The sequence below is a fragment of the Theileria parva genome, chromosome 1 (assembly GCF_000165365.1).
Source record: "Theileria parva strain Muguga chromosome 1, complete sequence, whole genome shotgun sequence".
In the NCBI taxonomy this organism is placed as follows: Eukaryota; Apicomplexa; class Aconoidasida; order Piroplasmida; family Theileriidae; genus Theileria; species Theileria parva.
The window spans coordinates 263,724-281,155 of record NC_007344.1 but is presented as its reverse complement, the minus strand read 5'-3'; the positions used below and the strand labels follow the sequence as shown (position 1 = coordinate 281,155).

General features: G+C 34.9%; 10 protein-coding genes across 10 annotated transcripts; 7 read left to right on the top strand and 3 right to left on the bottom strand.

Annotated features, from left to right (window-relative positions):
• The first annotated feature begins 10 nt into the window (after positions 1–10).
• Positions 11–766, top strand: TpMuguga_01g00138 (Ribosomal L32p family protein). Its single transcript, XM_061304927.1, has 2 exons — positions 11–538; positions 575–766. Exons 1-2 carry the CDS (start codon positions 188–190, stop codon positions 722–724), a joined length of 501 nt encoding a protein of 166 aa, XP_061161505.1. The 5' UTR covers positions 11–187; the 3' UTR covers positions 725–766.
• On the top strand, positions 767–1,948 carry TpMuguga_01g00137 (Inner membrane complex family protein). Its single transcript, XM_760571.2, has 3 exons — positions 767–1,099; positions 1,198–1,350; positions 1,486–1,948. The coding sequence occupies exons 2-3, from the start codon at positions 1,201–1,203 to the stop codon at positions 1,876–1,878; spliced, it is 543 nt and encodes a 180-aa protein (XP_765664.1). The 5' UTR covers positions 767–1,099; positions 1,198–1,200; the 3' UTR covers positions 1,879–1,948.
• ACAP3 (putative GTPase activating protein for Arf family protein) lies at positions 1,944–3,406 on the bottom strand. The gene is made up of 6 exons (XM_061304926.1): positions 3,046–3,406; positions 2,779–2,873; positions 2,660–2,748; positions 2,537–2,618; positions 2,122–2,505; positions 1,944–2,055 (listed from the first exon to the last, which is right to left on the bottom strand). Exons 1-6 carry the CDS (start codon positions 3,253–3,255, stop codon positions 2,004–2,006), a joined length of 912 nt encoding a protein of 303 aa, XP_061161504.1. The 5' UTR covers positions 3,256–3,406; the 3' UTR covers positions 1,944–2,003.
• A 40-nt stretch (positions 3,407–3,446) lies between these two features.
• TpMuguga_01g00135 (uncharacterized protein) lies at positions 3,447–4,263 on the top strand (the record flags this gene model as incomplete). Its single annotated transcript, XM_760569.2, has 1 exon — positions 3,447–4,263. The coding sequence occupies exon 1, from the start codon at positions 3,616–3,618 to the stop codon at positions 4,261–4,263; it is 648 nt and encodes a 215-aa protein (XP_765662.1). The 5' UTR covers positions 3,447–3,615.
• A 573-nt stretch (positions 4,264–4,836) lies between these two features.
• TpMuguga_01g02765 (uncharacterized protein) lies at positions 4,837–5,145 on the top strand (the record flags this gene model as incomplete). Its single annotated transcript, XM_061305272.1, has 1 exon — positions 4,837–5,145. The coding sequence occupies one exon, from the start codon at positions 4,837–4,839 to the stop codon at positions 5,143–5,145; it is 309 nt and encodes a 102-aa protein (XP_061161503.1).
• A 387-nt stretch (positions 5,146–5,532) lies between these two features.
• On the top strand, positions 5,533–6,753 carry TpMuguga_01g00133 (uncharacterized protein; the record flags this gene model as incomplete). Its single annotated transcript, XM_760567.1, has 1 exon — positions 5,533–6,753. The coding sequence occupies one exon, from the start codon at positions 5,533–5,535 to the stop codon at positions 6,751–6,753; it is 1,221 nt and encodes a 406-aa protein (XP_765660.1).
• A 176-nt stretch (positions 6,754–6,929) lies between these two features.
• TpMuguga_01g00132 (uncharacterized protein) lies at positions 6,930–8,610 on the bottom strand (the record flags this gene model as incomplete). Its single annotated transcript, XM_760566.2, has 6 exons — positions 6,930–7,040; positions 7,072–7,514; positions 7,544–7,596; positions 7,631–7,745; positions 7,790–8,333; positions 8,392–8,610. The coding sequence occupies 6 exons, from the start codon at positions 8,608–8,610 to the stop codon at positions 6,942–6,944; spliced, it is 1,473 nt and encodes a 490-aa protein (XP_765659.1). The 3' UTR covers positions 6,930–6,941.
• Positions 8,611–9,241: 631 nt separating this feature from the next.
• On the top strand, positions 9,242–10,805 carry TpMuguga_01g00131 (uncharacterized protein). The gene has a single exon (XM_760565.2). The coding sequence runs from the start codon at positions 9,292–9,294 to the stop codon at positions 10,759–10,761; it is 1,470 nt and encodes a 489-aa protein (XP_765658.1). The 5' UTR covers positions 9,242–9,291; the 3' UTR covers positions 10,762–10,805.
• Positions 10,806–10,817: 12 nt separating this feature from the next.
• CSTF3 (Suppressor of forked protein (Suf) family protein) lies at positions 10,818–14,932 on the bottom strand. Its single transcript, XM_061304925.1, has 12 exons — positions 14,560–14,932; positions 14,140–14,296; positions 14,025–14,110; positions 13,647–13,772; positions 13,474–13,617; positions 13,223–13,369; positions 12,865–13,135; positions 12,764–12,811; positions 12,279–12,734; positions 11,185–12,203; positions 10,973–11,041; positions 10,818–10,901 (listed from the first exon to the last, which is right to left on the bottom strand). Exons 1-12 carry the CDS (start codon positions 14,746–14,748, stop codon positions 10,848–10,850), a joined length of 2,766 nt encoding a protein of 921 aa, XP_061161502.1. The 5' UTR covers positions 14,749–14,932; the 3' UTR covers positions 10,818–10,847.
• On the top strand, positions 14,808–17,347 carry PDIA4 (Protein disulfide-isomerase A4). The gene is made up of 7 exons (XM_061304924.1): positions 14,808–15,136; positions 15,186–15,341; positions 15,426–15,794; positions 15,881–16,333; positions 16,535–16,713; positions 16,821–16,945; positions 17,082–17,347. The coding sequence occupies exons 1-7, from the start codon at positions 15,053–15,055 to the stop codon at positions 17,273–17,275; spliced, it is 1,560 nt and encodes a 519-aa protein (XP_061161501.1). The 5' UTR covers positions 14,808–15,052; the 3' UTR covers positions 17,276–17,347.
• The last annotated feature ends 85 nt before the right edge of the window (positions 17,348–17,432 follow it).

The window sequence follows — 17,432 nt, the reverse complement described above, 5'->3', positions numbered from 1 at the left end:
AATTTTACTAATTCTATTGTATTATTAATTTTTAACATAATTTGTCCATTTTAACTGTATTGGTATTATTTATTATTCTCCAACTATAAGATTCTTTTACACGATCTTATTACACTAGGCTATGATTAATTCAATTAAATATGTATTCTAGACCATAAAATAGTTCCTTCTGCTGTAACAGTAATTTATGCAAATTTTTGGGTTATTATTATTTTTGAAACTGTACTATTCATTTGATTTTATGATAAATTTAACAACTAGAAGCCTATCGCACATAAATCTGACTAACGATTTTAAAGATAAAAGAACAGGAAAATTAATTTTTTTTGTGGAATCCTTAAACATCTCTCGACATCAAAATAGTAAAAAAAGGATTAACTCGTGTTACACATACGTTTCAGTCCCTTCTCCCTTCATATCCTTAACGTATAGAAATGGAACCCGTTTATTTGCTGTTCCGAAGAAGAAGCCTTCTAAACGTAGGACAAAAATAAGGAAGACAGCCTGGATGAAGAGATTCCCAAAGAATTACAAACCGGTATTTAATCTTTATATGCTCATTAATCATTTTCAGCCTATGATGTTGGATATGTACGACATAGTCAAGTATACTTCTGGAACATTTACCAAGTCTAGGACAATTCACGAAAATTGGCTAAATTTGCCAAACACCGCACTTGACGGGAAACACGTTTTTAACATGGAAGTCAGGCCCAGTTGGTGAGATTCCATTCTCACAAAAGTTTTTCCTTAATAAATTAATTTTATCGTATTTATTTCCCATTTAATTTATTAATTTATCATTTAAATTTAATGTGTAAAGGCATGTTTGTTGACCTGAAACTTTCGGGTCTTGTTGGTACCTTCATGCCTTACACATTTGGTCTATTTTAGCCTTAAATTAAAGCCTGTTTTATCTTAATTGAGGATAAAGTCGTTTTAGCCTGGATTCCTCCTGCAGTGTGCATTTTGGTGCTTAGGCTGAGGGTCAAATGCATGCCCATAGAGTCGTTGATATTCAGAAAATTGTAATAGTTGTCGTCTTAAACTTTAGAAGATAGCTTTAATTTTTAATTTACTAAAAATTTTCAGCAAATAGGTACCAAATTACTCACTTTTTTGTTCACCCAGCTTTTTACTCAATACAACTACATTCCATATTTTACCCTTTATATCCTTATTCTAACCATTCTTTAGGATATGTTTGACTGCTGTTCTGGCGCAAATTTTTTGGAAGCTGAGGAAACTTTTCTCAACCACAAAACAGTTTTAGAGGAGGCCGGCGTTAACACCAACGAACTCAACGGACTTGATGCCACTCACTATCAAATTCTCGAACCCATTACCCAGGTACTTACCACACTCATTCCTATTAATTTATTAACCCACCCCAATTAGTTTTCCCATACTTATTAACTCACAACTACTTTACAATTACTCATAAATCACTACTAATACGACTAATGTGTGACTAAATATGTGTAGACTAGGGTGATTGAGGTGGAGAAGGAGTATGTTGAGGAGAAGATTGTTGAGGTTCCTGAGGTCCAGGTGGTTGACAAGTATGTGGACGTTGACGTGCCTGTTGTAAAGTACAAGCCTGTTTACAAGAAGAAGGAAGTTGTCGTTGAGCGTGTTAAGCACGTCCCTAAGATTATCTACGAGGATAAGATTGTGGAGGTTCCGCAGGTACAGTACGTTGAAAAGGAGGTCGACGTTCCTCAGTACGTTACCAAGGAGCGAATAGTAAAGGAACCGAAAGTCATGGTCGTCGAACGCGTTATTCCCATCCTTAAGGTTAACAAGGCCAAACATGCCAAGGAAGTTGAAGGCGAAGGCCACGAATACCTCGAGGACTCCTACGAAGGCGATTATTAATCCTCAATCACTAATGCCCAAGTTTAAAACTGATATTTAATTTTAACTTTAATTTTATTTTAACATTTAAATATAAATTTACATTAAAGATTACAAATTCCTGTTTAAACTCTGTAAGTTATCCTTCAGGTTAGTGCTGTCAAAGTCCAATCCGTCTCCAGATACACAATTCGGTTTCTACACAATTAATATTGTAAGTATACTTAATATTGTAAGTGAATACTTAATATTGTAAGTGAATACTTAATATTGTATTGTGTAGGTGAAAGGGAGTGGCTTACTATGGAGTTGTAGGAACTATTTTTGAATCCGATTTGGGTTGGGTTTTGGAAAAGTTTGGCGATGGAGTTTTTGGCCGCGTCGATTTTAGCGTCTCGTATCTTGTCAGAGTCCTCAGGCTCGGGAATATCTGGAACTCCAAGTGTTTCTCTGGGCTCATCCTTGTATGAACGTGTCTGGTTATCATTAGGCCAAAAAATATCATTCGTCCTCTGGGTGTTATCTATTGAAAAAGGGTTGAAATCATCAACATAGGATGGATTTAGACCGTCGTTTAGGTTGGATTTTATCTGTTCGTAGTTGGAACGCGTTCCGAAGGTTTCGTCGATACTCAGTAAATCCGCGACTCTAAAATTTACATTGCGATTTATTAACGTACGGTTGTTTCGGACTATGTTTGTATTGAGGAACCGGCTGGTTATGCAGTGTCCTGTTTAACACAGATTCTCTCGGGTTGTATCCTGACCACATTATTCCACAATTGTGTGATAGGGGTAAATACCTTTGGAGAGTAGTATAAATGGTTCGTCTAGGCCATCCATGGCGTAAAGCTTCTTTTCATATTTGTTTCTAATCCAAATTTCCATATCACTGAGCAAGTTTAATTGCATTTTCACTAACCTTGGAGAGGCTGAGGCGTAGTACCTTGATACCTCAGGAGGTAACTTGTACAAATAGTAGGCATTTGCCACATTATTTCCGATACTCAATAATGACTAAAAACCATTAAAAATAAAAATAACTTGGATATAAAAATAAATTGGATATAAAAATAAATTGGATATAAAAATAACTTGGATATAAAAATAACTTGGATATAAAAATAACTTGGATATAAAAATAACTTGGATATAAAAATAACTGGGATAAATGATATGTATAAATTACCTTAATCCAGTCAGGTTTTAGATTATCTAAGGTTAGTGATTTGACTTGTGACAGATGTACTCCGAGAGTCCTATGAATGCCAGAGCAGTTAATACAAAGGAGCACTCCTAAATTTACACTGGCCCATCTAGGGGCTCTGCTGCCGCAATCGGCGCAGAAATTATTCCCGTCAATTGAACAAACCTTTGATATGAAATCAGTACTCGCCATCTTTAAACTTTTTTAAAATATTTTAAAATAATTCTACATTATTCTATTAGCGTAATATTTAAATGTGAAATGAAACGACATAATAATATTTTTGTATATATTTTCAATATTTGTTAAATAATTTTAATAAAATATATATGTTGATGAGAAAGTTGACACCACATTGATGTACGGAACAGAAAATACATTTCTGTTACTTCACAATTTATCAAAACTGTTCTCTTTAATTTTTTAAATTATTTTTTAAAATTTGTTATATTTTAACATAAATGTGTTGTTCCTAGATGTAGGAATCATCCAATAAAAAGTTTATTCCATTCTTAATTGCCTTGAATTGTGCTGGAATAAATTTTTTCCATAATGGAATTATTTTATACGCCGAGCAAATCGTTATACAGTAAAAAGAGTGACGTAATCGCAGGACAGTCCCTTGAAGATTTGACCAAAGATTGGCACTTTTCAGAATCCTTCAAATCTGACTTTTTTCACACCAGTAACTCATCTGGCGGTTCTAACTTCACTTACACCGAATCAAAGGGATACGGTTCTAATTCCCCATCCATTTATGGTTCACTGATGTGTAATGATATGCCTTGGCAAAGCAAATGGTACTTAAGATTTGAACCGCCAAAGACTGCAGGTGAGTTAGGCATTGGCCAATACTGGAGCTATGAGGCGCCAAGGCTTTCAGAGTTTGCTGAAGGCTCTAAATTTGATCTCAGTGCTGCTCAGACCTCTGGCATATCTCACCTGGGTAAAACCTCTCTATCCAACCTCAAGAACATGGCGACTATAGTTTTATCTGGTACAACTCACGAGTCTCTAAAGAGGGAAGCGTATCGCAAGGAATCGTTCAAGGCAGACTCTGATGCAGACCGCGCAAGCATAGTGTCTTCACATCTGAAGATGCCTGCGAGTGAGTCTGGACATGAGAAACTTTCAATTTTGGAAAACTTTAAAATAAACGTTGCTAAAACACATAAAATTAAACAAAACAAAAAGAAATAATATTCTTTCTGGTCATTTCTACTGCTTATTGGCAGCACTAATGTGTAGTATAATTTTATATTTTAATATTTTTTAAAGGTAAAACATGTATTTATATCATTCCGGTCTTGAATAACTTGTTAAATACGTCTGTTTAGGGTCAAATTGGCAAGTAATATGTTTTTAAAGAGTATCACAATGCTGAGGTTGTGAACCGAATAGTGGTGCTTCATTTTGAATAATTGTATTCTACAGAAAAACCTATAAGTCCTTTGTGAAAATTACTTGTAACAAAAGCGTAAACTAGGTATAAACACTATTGATTGTAACAAAACTAATCAGTAGATATACCGCAAAATGACAATCCAAAACAAAGGTTTCTATATATTAACATAATTGGTCTTTTTAGTTAATTATCGAGTATAATTCTTATATAAATACAATATTTCTAGTATATTTGACTGTGGCACAGAATTGAAAAGCACTGTGTAAAGTTAACCCAAATACAATAGACCGAAACAGAAGAAACTTCACCCAAAAACTCCGGCTTAAATAACATTGGTTGAACAAAATAGCCGTAAAAATACTGAGGCAATGAGTTCCAACAGTGACAATTCCAGGCATCCCGGAGAAGGATCCAGATCGTCCGAAAATTTTCCCGCTGAAGAAAGGATGGTTGAAGATGGAGAAAGGATGGTTGAACATGAAGAAAGGACGGTTGAAGATGGAGAAAGGATGGTTGAACATGAAGAAAGGACGGTTGAAGATGGAGAAAGGATGGTTGAAGAAGAGGATTTAGGCAATGGTTGGAAATGCACATCGGTAAAAATACCAACTAATATCGGTTTGGTGTTAGAAGGGGAGGGAGAATCCCAAATGCTCTTCGTACAGACTACAATGTAAGTCATGCAGACATGCGTTTTCTATACCTTTTCAAGCAAAATGTAAATGATAAGAAGATATTGGTCGACGATAAGGTTTATGAGCATAGACCTGGTTATAACTACCCAGAGTTGTTCATATACGACAGTGTAACTGGTACCTACAACTGGGTTGTTAGAGGACAAAATTAACTTTGACTACTACCATTAACACCTAATCTGAATCCATATTTAACCACATTGTCATATTTTATAATTATTATATGTATTATACATCTTAAGTCTGTATACTATATAATGTATATTGCCTGGGATCTAAAAAGTGGATACTAGTGAGATCTCTAAAGTCTAATCTAATTATTATACTATGAATCTATAAGTAAACTGTAAAATTATAAGAAATTGTAAAATGTCAATAGAAAACGAATTTCTTGATTTATTTGATTCAGAAGTTATCAAGCTGACTCCGGTGACTTTGGATATAGATACTGAAAATTCATCTGATCAATTTACACTCTCTATAGGTCCACCGGGAAGATTATACACTTGTCTTAAAGGTTACTTAATTAACAAAATATTGCTAAATGATACAACCATTTGGGAAACAAACGAAAAGAGTAAATATGTAATACACGTGTTTGTTCATGAAATTAATGGCACAATAGCTTGGATTGAACTAATAAAAAATCATGGATTTGTTTATGTTTTATATAATTTAAACTATTTTGATGAAACTAATAAAATAACTATCGACTTTAGTAAAAGGGAAGATGAATTTCAAGAAGATTATATGGTTTTTGGTAGCGATTTTGACCTTTACTATTTAGAACGTAATGGAGAAGTTATCAAGTATACTAATTTATGTGATAAACGTTACATTGCTCGTAGAGTAAAGCCAATCAATAAAATTATTGATTTTCCTAGTATAATCCCTTGTGATAATGAATCAATATCTAATTCTGAGGTCCAAGATATGGCCAATTTGAAAATTTCTGAGGTCCAAGATATGGCCAATTTGAAAATTTCTGAGGTCCAAGATATGGCCAATTTGAAAAATTCTGAAAAAGTAGTGATATGGAAGGCTGAAAAAGAAAGTGAATGTGCATGGGCTGTGTCAGTTTGTATCAGAAGTATCAAAGAGCGATATTTCGCCATACTACACAAAAACACAAGTTATTCGTTATATCAATGGAATAATTCCTCTGATAAATGGGAAAATAAAACCGAAGCAAAATTTAATTTGGCTGATTACAAGTTCTATTTTCATTATGAAAAATACGCAAGAGATATAGAAGATTTATTAGAATCGTGTCAAACTACTTTAGTTGGCATGGAATATCATGTTTTGTTAAACTTTCACCGAAAATATAAAGACGTGTACGGGAGAGATTTGGCAAACGCTATAGTATTTGACACTGTCAATAAAACTTTAAGAATCGATTTCCAAAATAACAAAAGTGTTTCACTCGATGTTAAAAACACAAATATTAAACTTATATACAACTATCAGCCAATTAAAAAAAAGCCGAGATTTTCTATGGCAAATGATTCATATCACAAAAATATTCCAATAACTAAACATAGAAGCTGCTTGAGTTTATGTCCTATTTTTGAAGATTCGCTACTATAGTTTTATCTAGCACTCATGAATCTCTAGAATGCATATCACTGCAAGTTGACACTGGTTTCCAAAAATGTCTCATCAGAAACTACATTAAAATATGCTATTGTCATATCTGATAAGTATTATGTGTATTATATTCTAACTCTATAGTATATTAGGTATGGAACACGTATTTTGTAAGACTGAGTGTAAATTTAATATTGAGATGTGATAATTTGTTTAGTGATAACGTGTCGTACTCCTATGTTATCCTGAACCACCTTTTCCAGCACCGAAGATAGTTGATTTAACACCTAAACACTCAATTTAACAGTTGAAACTTACAGCCCTTAAATCTTCCATCGCTTCATGCGCTGATATTGTACCTCCTTTAGACTTCTCTGATTCAGATTCATATGATTCCTCATCAGACTCGTTCATTCCATTGTCAGATTCATATGATTCCTCATCAGATCCGTTCATTTCATTGTCAGATTCGTTCATTTCATTGTCATATTCAGTGGTATGAAAATCGTCCTCGTTGTCATCATTTTGTTCAGAATCTGGTTCATCATCGTCGTCTGATGATTTTTTTAGCTGTAGGAACCGATCTGGTTCCATTAAATCTACTTCAGATTCGTCCATTTGTTCTGGCTCTTTTGTCTCAGCTGGTTGACTATTTTCGTTTAATGAATCCGATTGCTCAGTCTTATCATTTACATCAATTTTAGTATATCTGTAGCCGTCAATAATATATTCGAGCGCATTAAGGGATGTGTATATTTTTTCTAAACAAAGTTAATAATTATAGTAGTACCTGGAGATGATAAATCGCCAGGATCCGGAACTGGCAAGTTTTTGTGTCTCGCTCTAAAATGAACATTAATTAGTTGAAAACACTTACCGTTCATAGAGACTAATAGTAGCATCTCGAATTGATTTTAAAGGATCTGCCTTTTCCTCCTGTTTAGTCATGGGTGTCGTTGTTGTGTTTGTTATTATTATATTTCCAGCGTCATCTACAATTAAAATTTAGTTTATTTCATATTTGTTAGTTGTAAACCTTTGGGAAGAGTGTGTTTGTTGGTTTCCGTGTTGAATTCGCCTTCTTTGTACTGGTTAAGAAGTTCATCTGCGTGTTCCTTTGCCTGTTTTGCAGAATTAATCATGTCGCCAGCGTCAGTATTCATATTTTTCATTTGCTCTTCCTTCGCAATGTCGTTGACAATTTCCTTATTATCGTCAGGATGTTCCTGAGCTTTTTCTGGTTCATATTCATTAGCAAGAGAGTTATTTTCCCGTGAGTCTTCTTTCATATTTGTATCAACGTTCTGATTAAAGTCATCCACAAACGTGTTCTTCAAATCGCCCTGGTTTTCAGGTTCATCACTTCTATTGTAGTTTTCAGGTTCATCTCTTTGATTTTGGGTTTCATTTATAAATGTGTTATCTTGTTCTTTCTTATCATCATCCACATCGTTATTATTATACGTGTCATTATTACTATCCGCATTATTATTATACGCATCATTATTATCATGGGTATAATTATCATCATGTGTATCATTATTATCATGGGTATAATTATCGTTTTGTTGATAATTGTCCTAAAATTAAGTATAGAATGGGTAATTAGTGGTAAAATAAGAATAGTGTAGAACAAACGTCTGGTGGGTCCTCGTGTAAAGTTAGATTATTCCTACTTCTTGATGAGTTTTTTATTGAATTTTTATGTTTTGCGTGCATGAAAAGGGTATTTTCGGGTATTTTAAATGAACTTAGTTGCGATAGACTTGGACTGATGCTGTATATTCTCCTGTTCTTAGTGTGTACAAACACACATTTCAGTAGAATTAAGTATAACAAATATTTACGTTTCACCATCCTAAACTAAAATTTAAACTGTCTAATTGAGAGGGAAAAGGTAAATAATATCCCTCAAGTTTTACACATAATATATTTTAAAGAGAAATCTTATAACACATTTTTAAAAAATATTTAAATTAAATTAAACGAAAAATTATCAACTTTTGTACACATCTTGAATTTAAGTGTAATATTTTGAAAACTCCGACTAAAGCATATTGGGCTTTAGAATCTGCTTTAAAACGGTTTATAGCAGTTAATTTTAAGTAAATATGTTTATATCGCTTAGAATATTAAATTGGAGAGTAATTTAGGGAATATATATTCGTTAAATTTGACGAAGGCTAGGGGTGATGTCGTTTTTTTAACTATTAAATTTTACATAAATTTGGTGGAAAATAGATTATTTTAATATTATTTTTTTAGTTTATAATATCTAAACTGTGATGTGTAAGAAATCACAGTTAAACTTGATGATTTGTTTCATACCATAGGATGGGCGTAAGTGTGTATAATAACTATAAAACAAACTATGGATCTGTAAATAATGAAATAAAAAGCTTATAATCAATTAATTGAAATTTAATAAATTAATGTTAGTGTTTTCTGTAGTGTTGTGTATGGAAGGATATGTTAGGTACTTTTTATTTTTTAAACGTGTTTTATAATTATTTCCAGTATATACTGATGTTGTAGTGTATGATTTTTGGTATTACGCCTAAGTGGCGCAGGGCGCCTGTGATTATACTTTTATGTTACATTTTTGCATATTTTAATAATTTAGTCCACTGTATACACCTGATTCCCTCCTACAAACTCAGTTTTGTAGGATATAAATTCATAAATAAGCCCAGAATTCCTTCTGAAATTAGGAATTTTGAGCCTTTAATTTCGTTACCCAAACACACTGAGAATTCATTTAGCCTAAGTTCTTCCTTCACCCTGAATTCTTCGTTTAGGCTAAATTCTTTTTTTACTGATAATTTGTTCAATAGACCGTTTTCCCCCAAGAATCTGTTTAAATCGTTTTTTTCTAATATTTTCCCTAGCAAATTTTTTTCCTCTAGTAATTTGTTCAATAAGTCCTTTTTTACCAGTGACTCTGCCAAGTCTTGTAAAAATAAATCTCCACTAGCCAATTTTTGGTCCTCACTAAAGTCATACTTGACTAGTAAATTCTCATCGGTAAAGGGGACCAAAGTCTCCGCAGCGCCTAAAAGGTTCACCAGGTCAGAACCTTACCCAAGGAATGATCTCTCAGAACATCATACAAGGAATGACCTCTCAGAACATCATACAAGGAATGACCTCACAGAACCTCATACAAGGAACGGTGAACTCTCAGACCCATATCCAAGGAACAATGACCTCAGGCACTTGTCATTCTTTGAGTTTTTCGATAACCCACCGGATAAAGTTGGCGACTACAAGATCCGGAAGGAGTTTAACGAGTCCATGACGCAGGAGTCGCCGTACATGGAACTGGTACGGACAGGCCCCTCTGGCATAATTAAAAAGTTTCTGAAAATCGCACCTTCCATGGTCAAAGACGCCATAAGCCTCACTGTATCCACACTCATCGGCTCTTTCTACAGGTACAGCGCTGAGACCACTATTATCACCACAACTGACCGTCTTGCCGCTCTAATACTTAACCTTCAAATTACCGGGTACATCTACTGCAATGCCGAACAAAGGTATAGATTATCAACACTATACAATTTAAACCCTTCCACATCTCCAATCAGTTCTCTCAATAGTCAAACTAATATTGGCCAACCCAATGTTAATCAAACTAATACTAATCAACCCAATGTTAATCAAGTTAACATTGGTCAATGTGAGCAAAAGGAGGATTTTGAGGGTTTGAGTGTGGGTGATGAGCTTCTGAGTTACGTTAGGAGGCTTCCTCGGAGTTACATAAATGGCATTTTCGACAACATGAACCCGGAGATTTTATATGCCATGAGGTACTCTACTGAGAACGCCATTCAGCTTTTAACTGTCTTGAACCATAACTACCTCGACGTCAAAGACCACCAAAAGCTCATCATACAGCAAACCGGCTCCTTTGCCATGCAACTCTGCTTCTGGAAACTCGCTCTCGGGTACTGCATGCGACACCAAGAAACCAAAATCGAACTCACCAAGTCACTCAATTCCCATTAAATCACTCAACTCCCACTAATCTTGTGAATATTATTATTGTGATATTATGAATGATATTTAGAAGGTAAAAAATTAAATATTGCAGGTTAAATTGCGATTTTCGGCTTCTTTACGGGCCTCTCATCAAATAACGCATTGTCCTGTAAATTTTCAATTTTACTTATTTTCAGTACATAATGTAAATAACTCAGAGTGTGGTATCAAGAGTTACCTGTAGAAATCTTAGAATATTTTCAAGTCCTTGGTTAAACTCAAACGACTTCTCATTCAACGTCTCATCCTACAACATCTCAAAACCATAAATCAATAAATCAATAAATCAATAAATCAATAAATCAATAATATAAAATTCAATAGAAAAAGTAATAAAAAGTTCAATAAATCAATAATTCAAAGTAATAAAAATAAATAGAAAGTTGTTACGGTTTGTTTGAGTTGGTTTGAGAGGTTTGTTGGGAGTGGTTGGTACTGGTCGATTTCGATATTTCCTAGGTCCATATTCTCCACTGTGCGTATTAGGTAGTCAATTGACTCAGTGTTAACGTAAAGGTTAGAGAACTTATTATCCTTTGAGGACGGGAGTAGTCTTATGAAGTCAAACAGCGCTTTGCAAGGCGTCCCCGTAGAGTCCAGTGGTCTGAACTTTGGGGGCAGAATTGGTCGCTTAGAACCGTGCAGCTGAACCAAAGACTCCAGAGACGTCGTCATCTTAGGCTCAATCTCCGAAAGCCTTGACACATTCGGCCTGCAAATCTTTGTTCCATACTTTATCACCGTCATATATTCCCGCGGTTCATGTGTAAATTCTTTTAGTTTAGGGTTATCCTGTAAGTTTGGATTTATCCTTTTGGGTAGTTTACTAGCCTCGTCAACATCGGACAAATCAGCATTATCCACCAAATCAACATTGTCCAAGTCAACACTGTCCTGTTGGTCTTGTTCCACATTAACATTAGAAGTTTCTGACACAGTGTTGGACACAGTGTTGGACACATGATTAGTATGAATATTCGTAGGATTGTGATCAACGGAATATGAAGTACCAAATGTGATGTTGAACTTGAAAATATTATCAAGGTGTTCGAAATCAATTCCGGAGCAAAAGAGTTTCCTCCTACTTTCAACGATTGCGCCCAGGTCTTGAGCCATTTTACGCTTAGAATTTGAGGCTTTTTCAAAGGCTTCTGTGATGTCAGAGTAAAGTGCAAACACAGTTGGCCTGGAGCCTTGCGTAAACTTCTCCGTGAAAGTGTCCAGGGACAACTTGGCTGAAATCATCGAGGAAACGTATAAACTCTTAACCTTGTTAAACTGCTCTGCGGTGCCGTATAAATACTCCATATTGAGCCAGAAATTCCATAAATGACCCCGGTCCGTCTCCGTTATCTTACTACTCTTGTCCAACGACCCAACTATCAACTCCGACAATAACACCCTCACATCTGCACACAATTATATTATTTGTACAATTTATATAATTATATGTATAATATTATATATAATAATATAATTATTACCATTGTGTTTTCCGATGTTGAGCATGGTATTGAGGAAGAGTAGTGTGTAGTTGAAGTTGAATGAGATTTTGGTTTGTGCTTGTTTGAGTATTTGAATGGCTCTGTCGTAGTCTTTGAAGCACCTCATCTCGGTGCTTGCTGCGTACCAGTAGAGGTCCCACGAGCTCAGGTCGGACTTTGAGAGTATCAGCTGCACCTCCTCCCGCCACTCACTGACGTGCTTCTCCCTCCGAATAAAGTTCAAATAATGTATTATCCCGCCCAGTTCCGACTTCTCGTGGGACATGAAGTCTTTACACTGGAGCAGTTTTCTCAGCTTCAGCTCGCCGGTTAGGTCCTGATCAAGGTCAGTTTTACCCCTAAGACCAGGTAGCACAAGCATTGCGAAATGCTCATGCGCCCTTTCAGGCTCACCAGACTCGTCCAAATACAACGCCAACACGAATCGTAACTTTTCTACAAATTATATTAATTTTACTCAGTACCGTCGTCACGCAAAAAGCTACTCAACACCAACTCCAACTTCTCAATCCCTACACACATTACCCAGTATATATAGTATGGTATAGTATAGAAATGAGAATACCTTGAGATCTTCGGTCTGAGAAGAGTAGGAACTGGAAGTATTTGTACCACATTTCTCTGGAGAAGACGAGTGGGCAGAGTGCCCTTTCAAAGTTGAAAATGACCCGTTCTATAAGACTTTGTCTATCAGTTTCCAGAGGATTTGTTTCTTCGTATTTTATTATGTCCATCCAGTTGTCTATAGCCACCTGCACACCGGAATTTGATGACACCGTTCCCTCATACGACGCAGCCTTTATCGGATACACCTTCGAATATAACTCAGTTATTCTCTAATCCAACGTTAATTTTATTTATCTATCAATTAGATTTGTTAATTAATTGATTAATTGATGGTGTGATTTTTGGGAGTAAAATACTTCGTAGGCTCTCATTGAGAGGTTGATGATATTTTTATTATCTCCGAGGAGTTTAGTGGATAAAGTGCCACTAGAGTCGATTGTGTTCTCAAATATCGAATACGCGTCCCAAAGCGATCTCATGTTATTCGTCGGCGTTCTCAACCACTAAACACATTATCGCATGCATTATGGCGTAAAATATCTAATGTAAGATAATTCTACAGTGTAATAATAGTATAATAGTGTAATAACTGAGTAAACTGTGAAACCTTGTGGAAAAGATTCCTTAGTGCGTTAACTTCGCCGTAAAGTGTGAGATAAGTTCTTTTATCCTTGTCAAAATTAGCAGGTGACCTGAAAGCGATTTGTTCAGTGTCACTTGGGATCAGCGGAGTTTTCAACACGTTAGGGTCCTGAAAATGAGATTAAAGTGCAAAAATACCATCGAGAACAAGTCTGGCAATAGGCCAGACGTCATATTCAGTGATAGCAAATTGCAGTTATATATCTTCACCAGTATCAACGCCCACTCACGCCATATTATATCCGATCTATAATCCAACCCAGACTACACATTTTTACACATTTTTACACATTTTTACACATTTTTTACTAATTAGCGTGTCTTATTTACACATTTTTACACAATTTATAGTACTTTACACATTTTTACACTATTTATAGTATAATTTTACACATTCTTACACATTACTGTGTCTTATTTCGACACTAACGTGTCTTTTTTACACATTCTTACACAATTTATAGTATAATTTTACAAATTTATACTCTAATTTTTAGGGTATTAACTAAAAAATACCATTTCAATGGCGTTGATGAGTGAGTGTATATACTCATGAATTGAGGCTGTGTGGTAAAGAAACAGCAGGAACTTTAGGTGTAAATCTGAAGATAATTAGTTACTAAATCATTACCGTAGTCGTTTAGGACTTTAAGCGCCTCGGTGAAAACCTGACTTGCCCTGTGCGTGTCGTTCTTGTATATGTAATACAAGGCGTGACGGTAATACACCTTCCAGTACTTTGGGTATAAAGAACAAGCCTCCTCAAGCAATTCAGTACTCCTACATACCTACACCAATTTTTACACAGTATTACACAGTATTACACATCTTTACACAGTTTTACACAGTTTTACACAGTTTTACACAGTATTACACAGTATTACACAGTATTACACAGTATTACACAGTATTACACAGTATTACACAGTATTACACAGTATTACACAGTATTACACAGTATTACACAGTATTACACAGTATTACACAGTATTACACATTTTTATATACTATACAATTATATGTATGTGGTTAAAAACTGTGTATATTGTACCTTGATGTGTTTGAACCAGGAATTATCATCTTCGGGAGTGTCTAGGAGGAAAATATTGGAAGGAAGGTCGGATTCGGCGATAGTTTGGAATTTTTCAGGGATCAGAGCGTTCGAGTCTGGAAGCACTGAAATGAAAATCTTCTTAGTCACAATAAATTTATTAGACAAATCTGAATCTCTAGGCGCCATTTAAATATTTAACAACATTGTAAAATATTGTCAACACTATTATTGTTGTTGTTATTGGTAGTGCTTATATTGTATGGATTTTCAAATTTTAGCACATTTTGTGAAAAAACTACTGAATTATGTTTAATATTAAAACATTTTATTAAATAAATTTTAAATATGTAATGTGGGTACTGTTTAGAAAATTTTGAAACCAGTTGTTTATTTGATTTTAATTTATATTTTGTATTATCGCTAATTTTACTTATGATTTTTAGTTTTAACTGTTTACATGTGACAATTTTGAAAAATTCACCTTTTCATCATGACAAAGCTCAGCCGTAAATTAATTATCTTCCTCATAGTAATTAAGCTTTACACTAAATCCGCCTTGGCAGGCCTTGTTCTGGTACTTCCCTAATTATAACATAACACAGTTAAGATAACAATGTGCTTAGGAAGTGCCTGAAGTCGCACAGTCGGATTTTGAAGATTACGTAAAGAAAGCCAAACGCATCCCAGTGGTTTTAAATTATCCAACTCTCTTCATTTTCTCTACCGGAGCCATCAACGACTTCAGAAATGTCTCAACTCTTCTCTCTCACGATCAAAAAGTATACAATTTCTTAACCACATAGATACACATACACATAGATAAATATACACATAGATAAATATAGTTATTGGATAAAATTTAGTGTGAGTTTATAACTGTTGAGTCTTCGACGGCGTTTGACGGGAATATAACATCACTGGAGCCGGTGTTAACCTATGTCAAAGACGGGGAAACGAAGAAATACGATGGTCCTATTAACCCTGGGTATATCATGAGCTGGCTAAGTAACCAGAACGTGTGTGAGATGCGCGTTAAGGATCTTTCAAATTTCAAGTCATTTCAGAAATCCTTACCCTCAGGACATGTGCAAGTTCTCGTGCTGTTTGCAGAACATGACCCGAAACTCGTAGAAACAGTCAGGTCATTCATCGCAGAAAAGGATCTAGCCGTTCCTGTCCTTTTCTCACCCGAACAAACTCTTTCCGATCAAATCGTCAAATCTCTCAGCCAAGTAATTTTTTACTCAGCCAAGTAATTTTTATTGAGTTGCGTAATTTTTTACCCAGTCATATAAATATTAATATAATAATGATTTAGGAGGGGATAAAGTATCCTACTCTGTTGATAATGAGGAACATGAGTTTGTTACCGAAGATTACATTTTACACGAACGATGTCAGGAATAAGAAGGAGCTTTATGAGTTTTTGAAGGAGGAGTTGATTCCTCCGATCCACTCAACGAACTCGTACATGCTCCCGATGTTCCTGGTCATGAAGAAGACGATAGTGTACATTTACACTAGGGATAAGGAGCTGAAGAAATATTTGAGTGAGTCGTGGATAAACACTGTGCCCAGGAAACACAGCGAGAAACTCGTTTTCCTCCACTCCAAGGGCTCAGATCTGGTGGAAAATAAGATGAACACGATACTCGCAATTGACTCAGACTACGAGGAAATCGTCGTCAGAGCTTTCGTAATCAACCTCGACACACTCGAATTTTACAAATTCAAACCACTCACCATCGAAGACGGAACCATCTCCGAACAGGTTATCAACACTATTTCTACACTATTATTCTATAGTATAATTATTCTATAGTATTACTATACTACTTAACTATACCCCTAGAGGGAGCTAACTTAAATATATACCCCTAGAGGGAGCTACTTAAATATACCTATTACTATACTATTACTATACTGTTACTATACTATAGTATAATAATTTTAGGGTATAAATGTGTTTTAGGGTATGAACAGATTTATTGATGATTTGGAGAATGACAGGTTGAGTCATTATGTGAAGAGTGAGCTTCCGATACCCGAAAACATCGATAGAGGACCCGTTAAAACAATCGTCGGCGAAGACTTCCACAGAAGAGTCATCGAATCCAAAGATGATATTCTCGTACTTTTCCTATCCTCTTGGTACTCTTTACTCTATTCCCATTACTATCACTATCACTATCACTATCACTATCACTATTTCTATAACAATAGTAATGCTATAATAATAATAGTATAAAAATGTGTAGGTGTGGTCACTGTCATAAGGCGAAGCGTGTTTTCAGGGACATGGGAAGAAGACTCAAGGGTTCCAACGGACCAATTCTCGCAACATTCGACGCCTACAACAATGAAGTCGAAGATATGGAAATCAGTAAACACATAGTTACTTAGTATAATAGTTACTTAGTATAATAGTTACTTAGTATAATAGTTACTTAGTATAATAGTTACTTAGTATAATAGTTACTTAGTATAATAGTTAATGCTATAGTATATTGAGAATTTAGGCCAGTTCCCGACGATAGCGTTGTTTCAGAGTGGAAATAAAAGTGACCCTGTTTTTTACAACGGGCCGGATAACCTGGAGGACATTTCACTCTTTCTGGAAAAAAACTGCAAACGCAATAAAGTCAACGCCGAAAACATACTTCAAAAACACGTCTCACAGGAACAAATCTTCGAATTCCACACCGAACTTTGATCTCACAATACTCTTAAATTTACTATCTAAACTCTTAAATTTACTATCTAAACTCTTAAATTTACTATATAAACTCTTAAATTTACTATATAAACTCTTAAATTTACTATATAAACTCTTAAATTTACTATCTAAACTCTTAAATTTACTATATAAA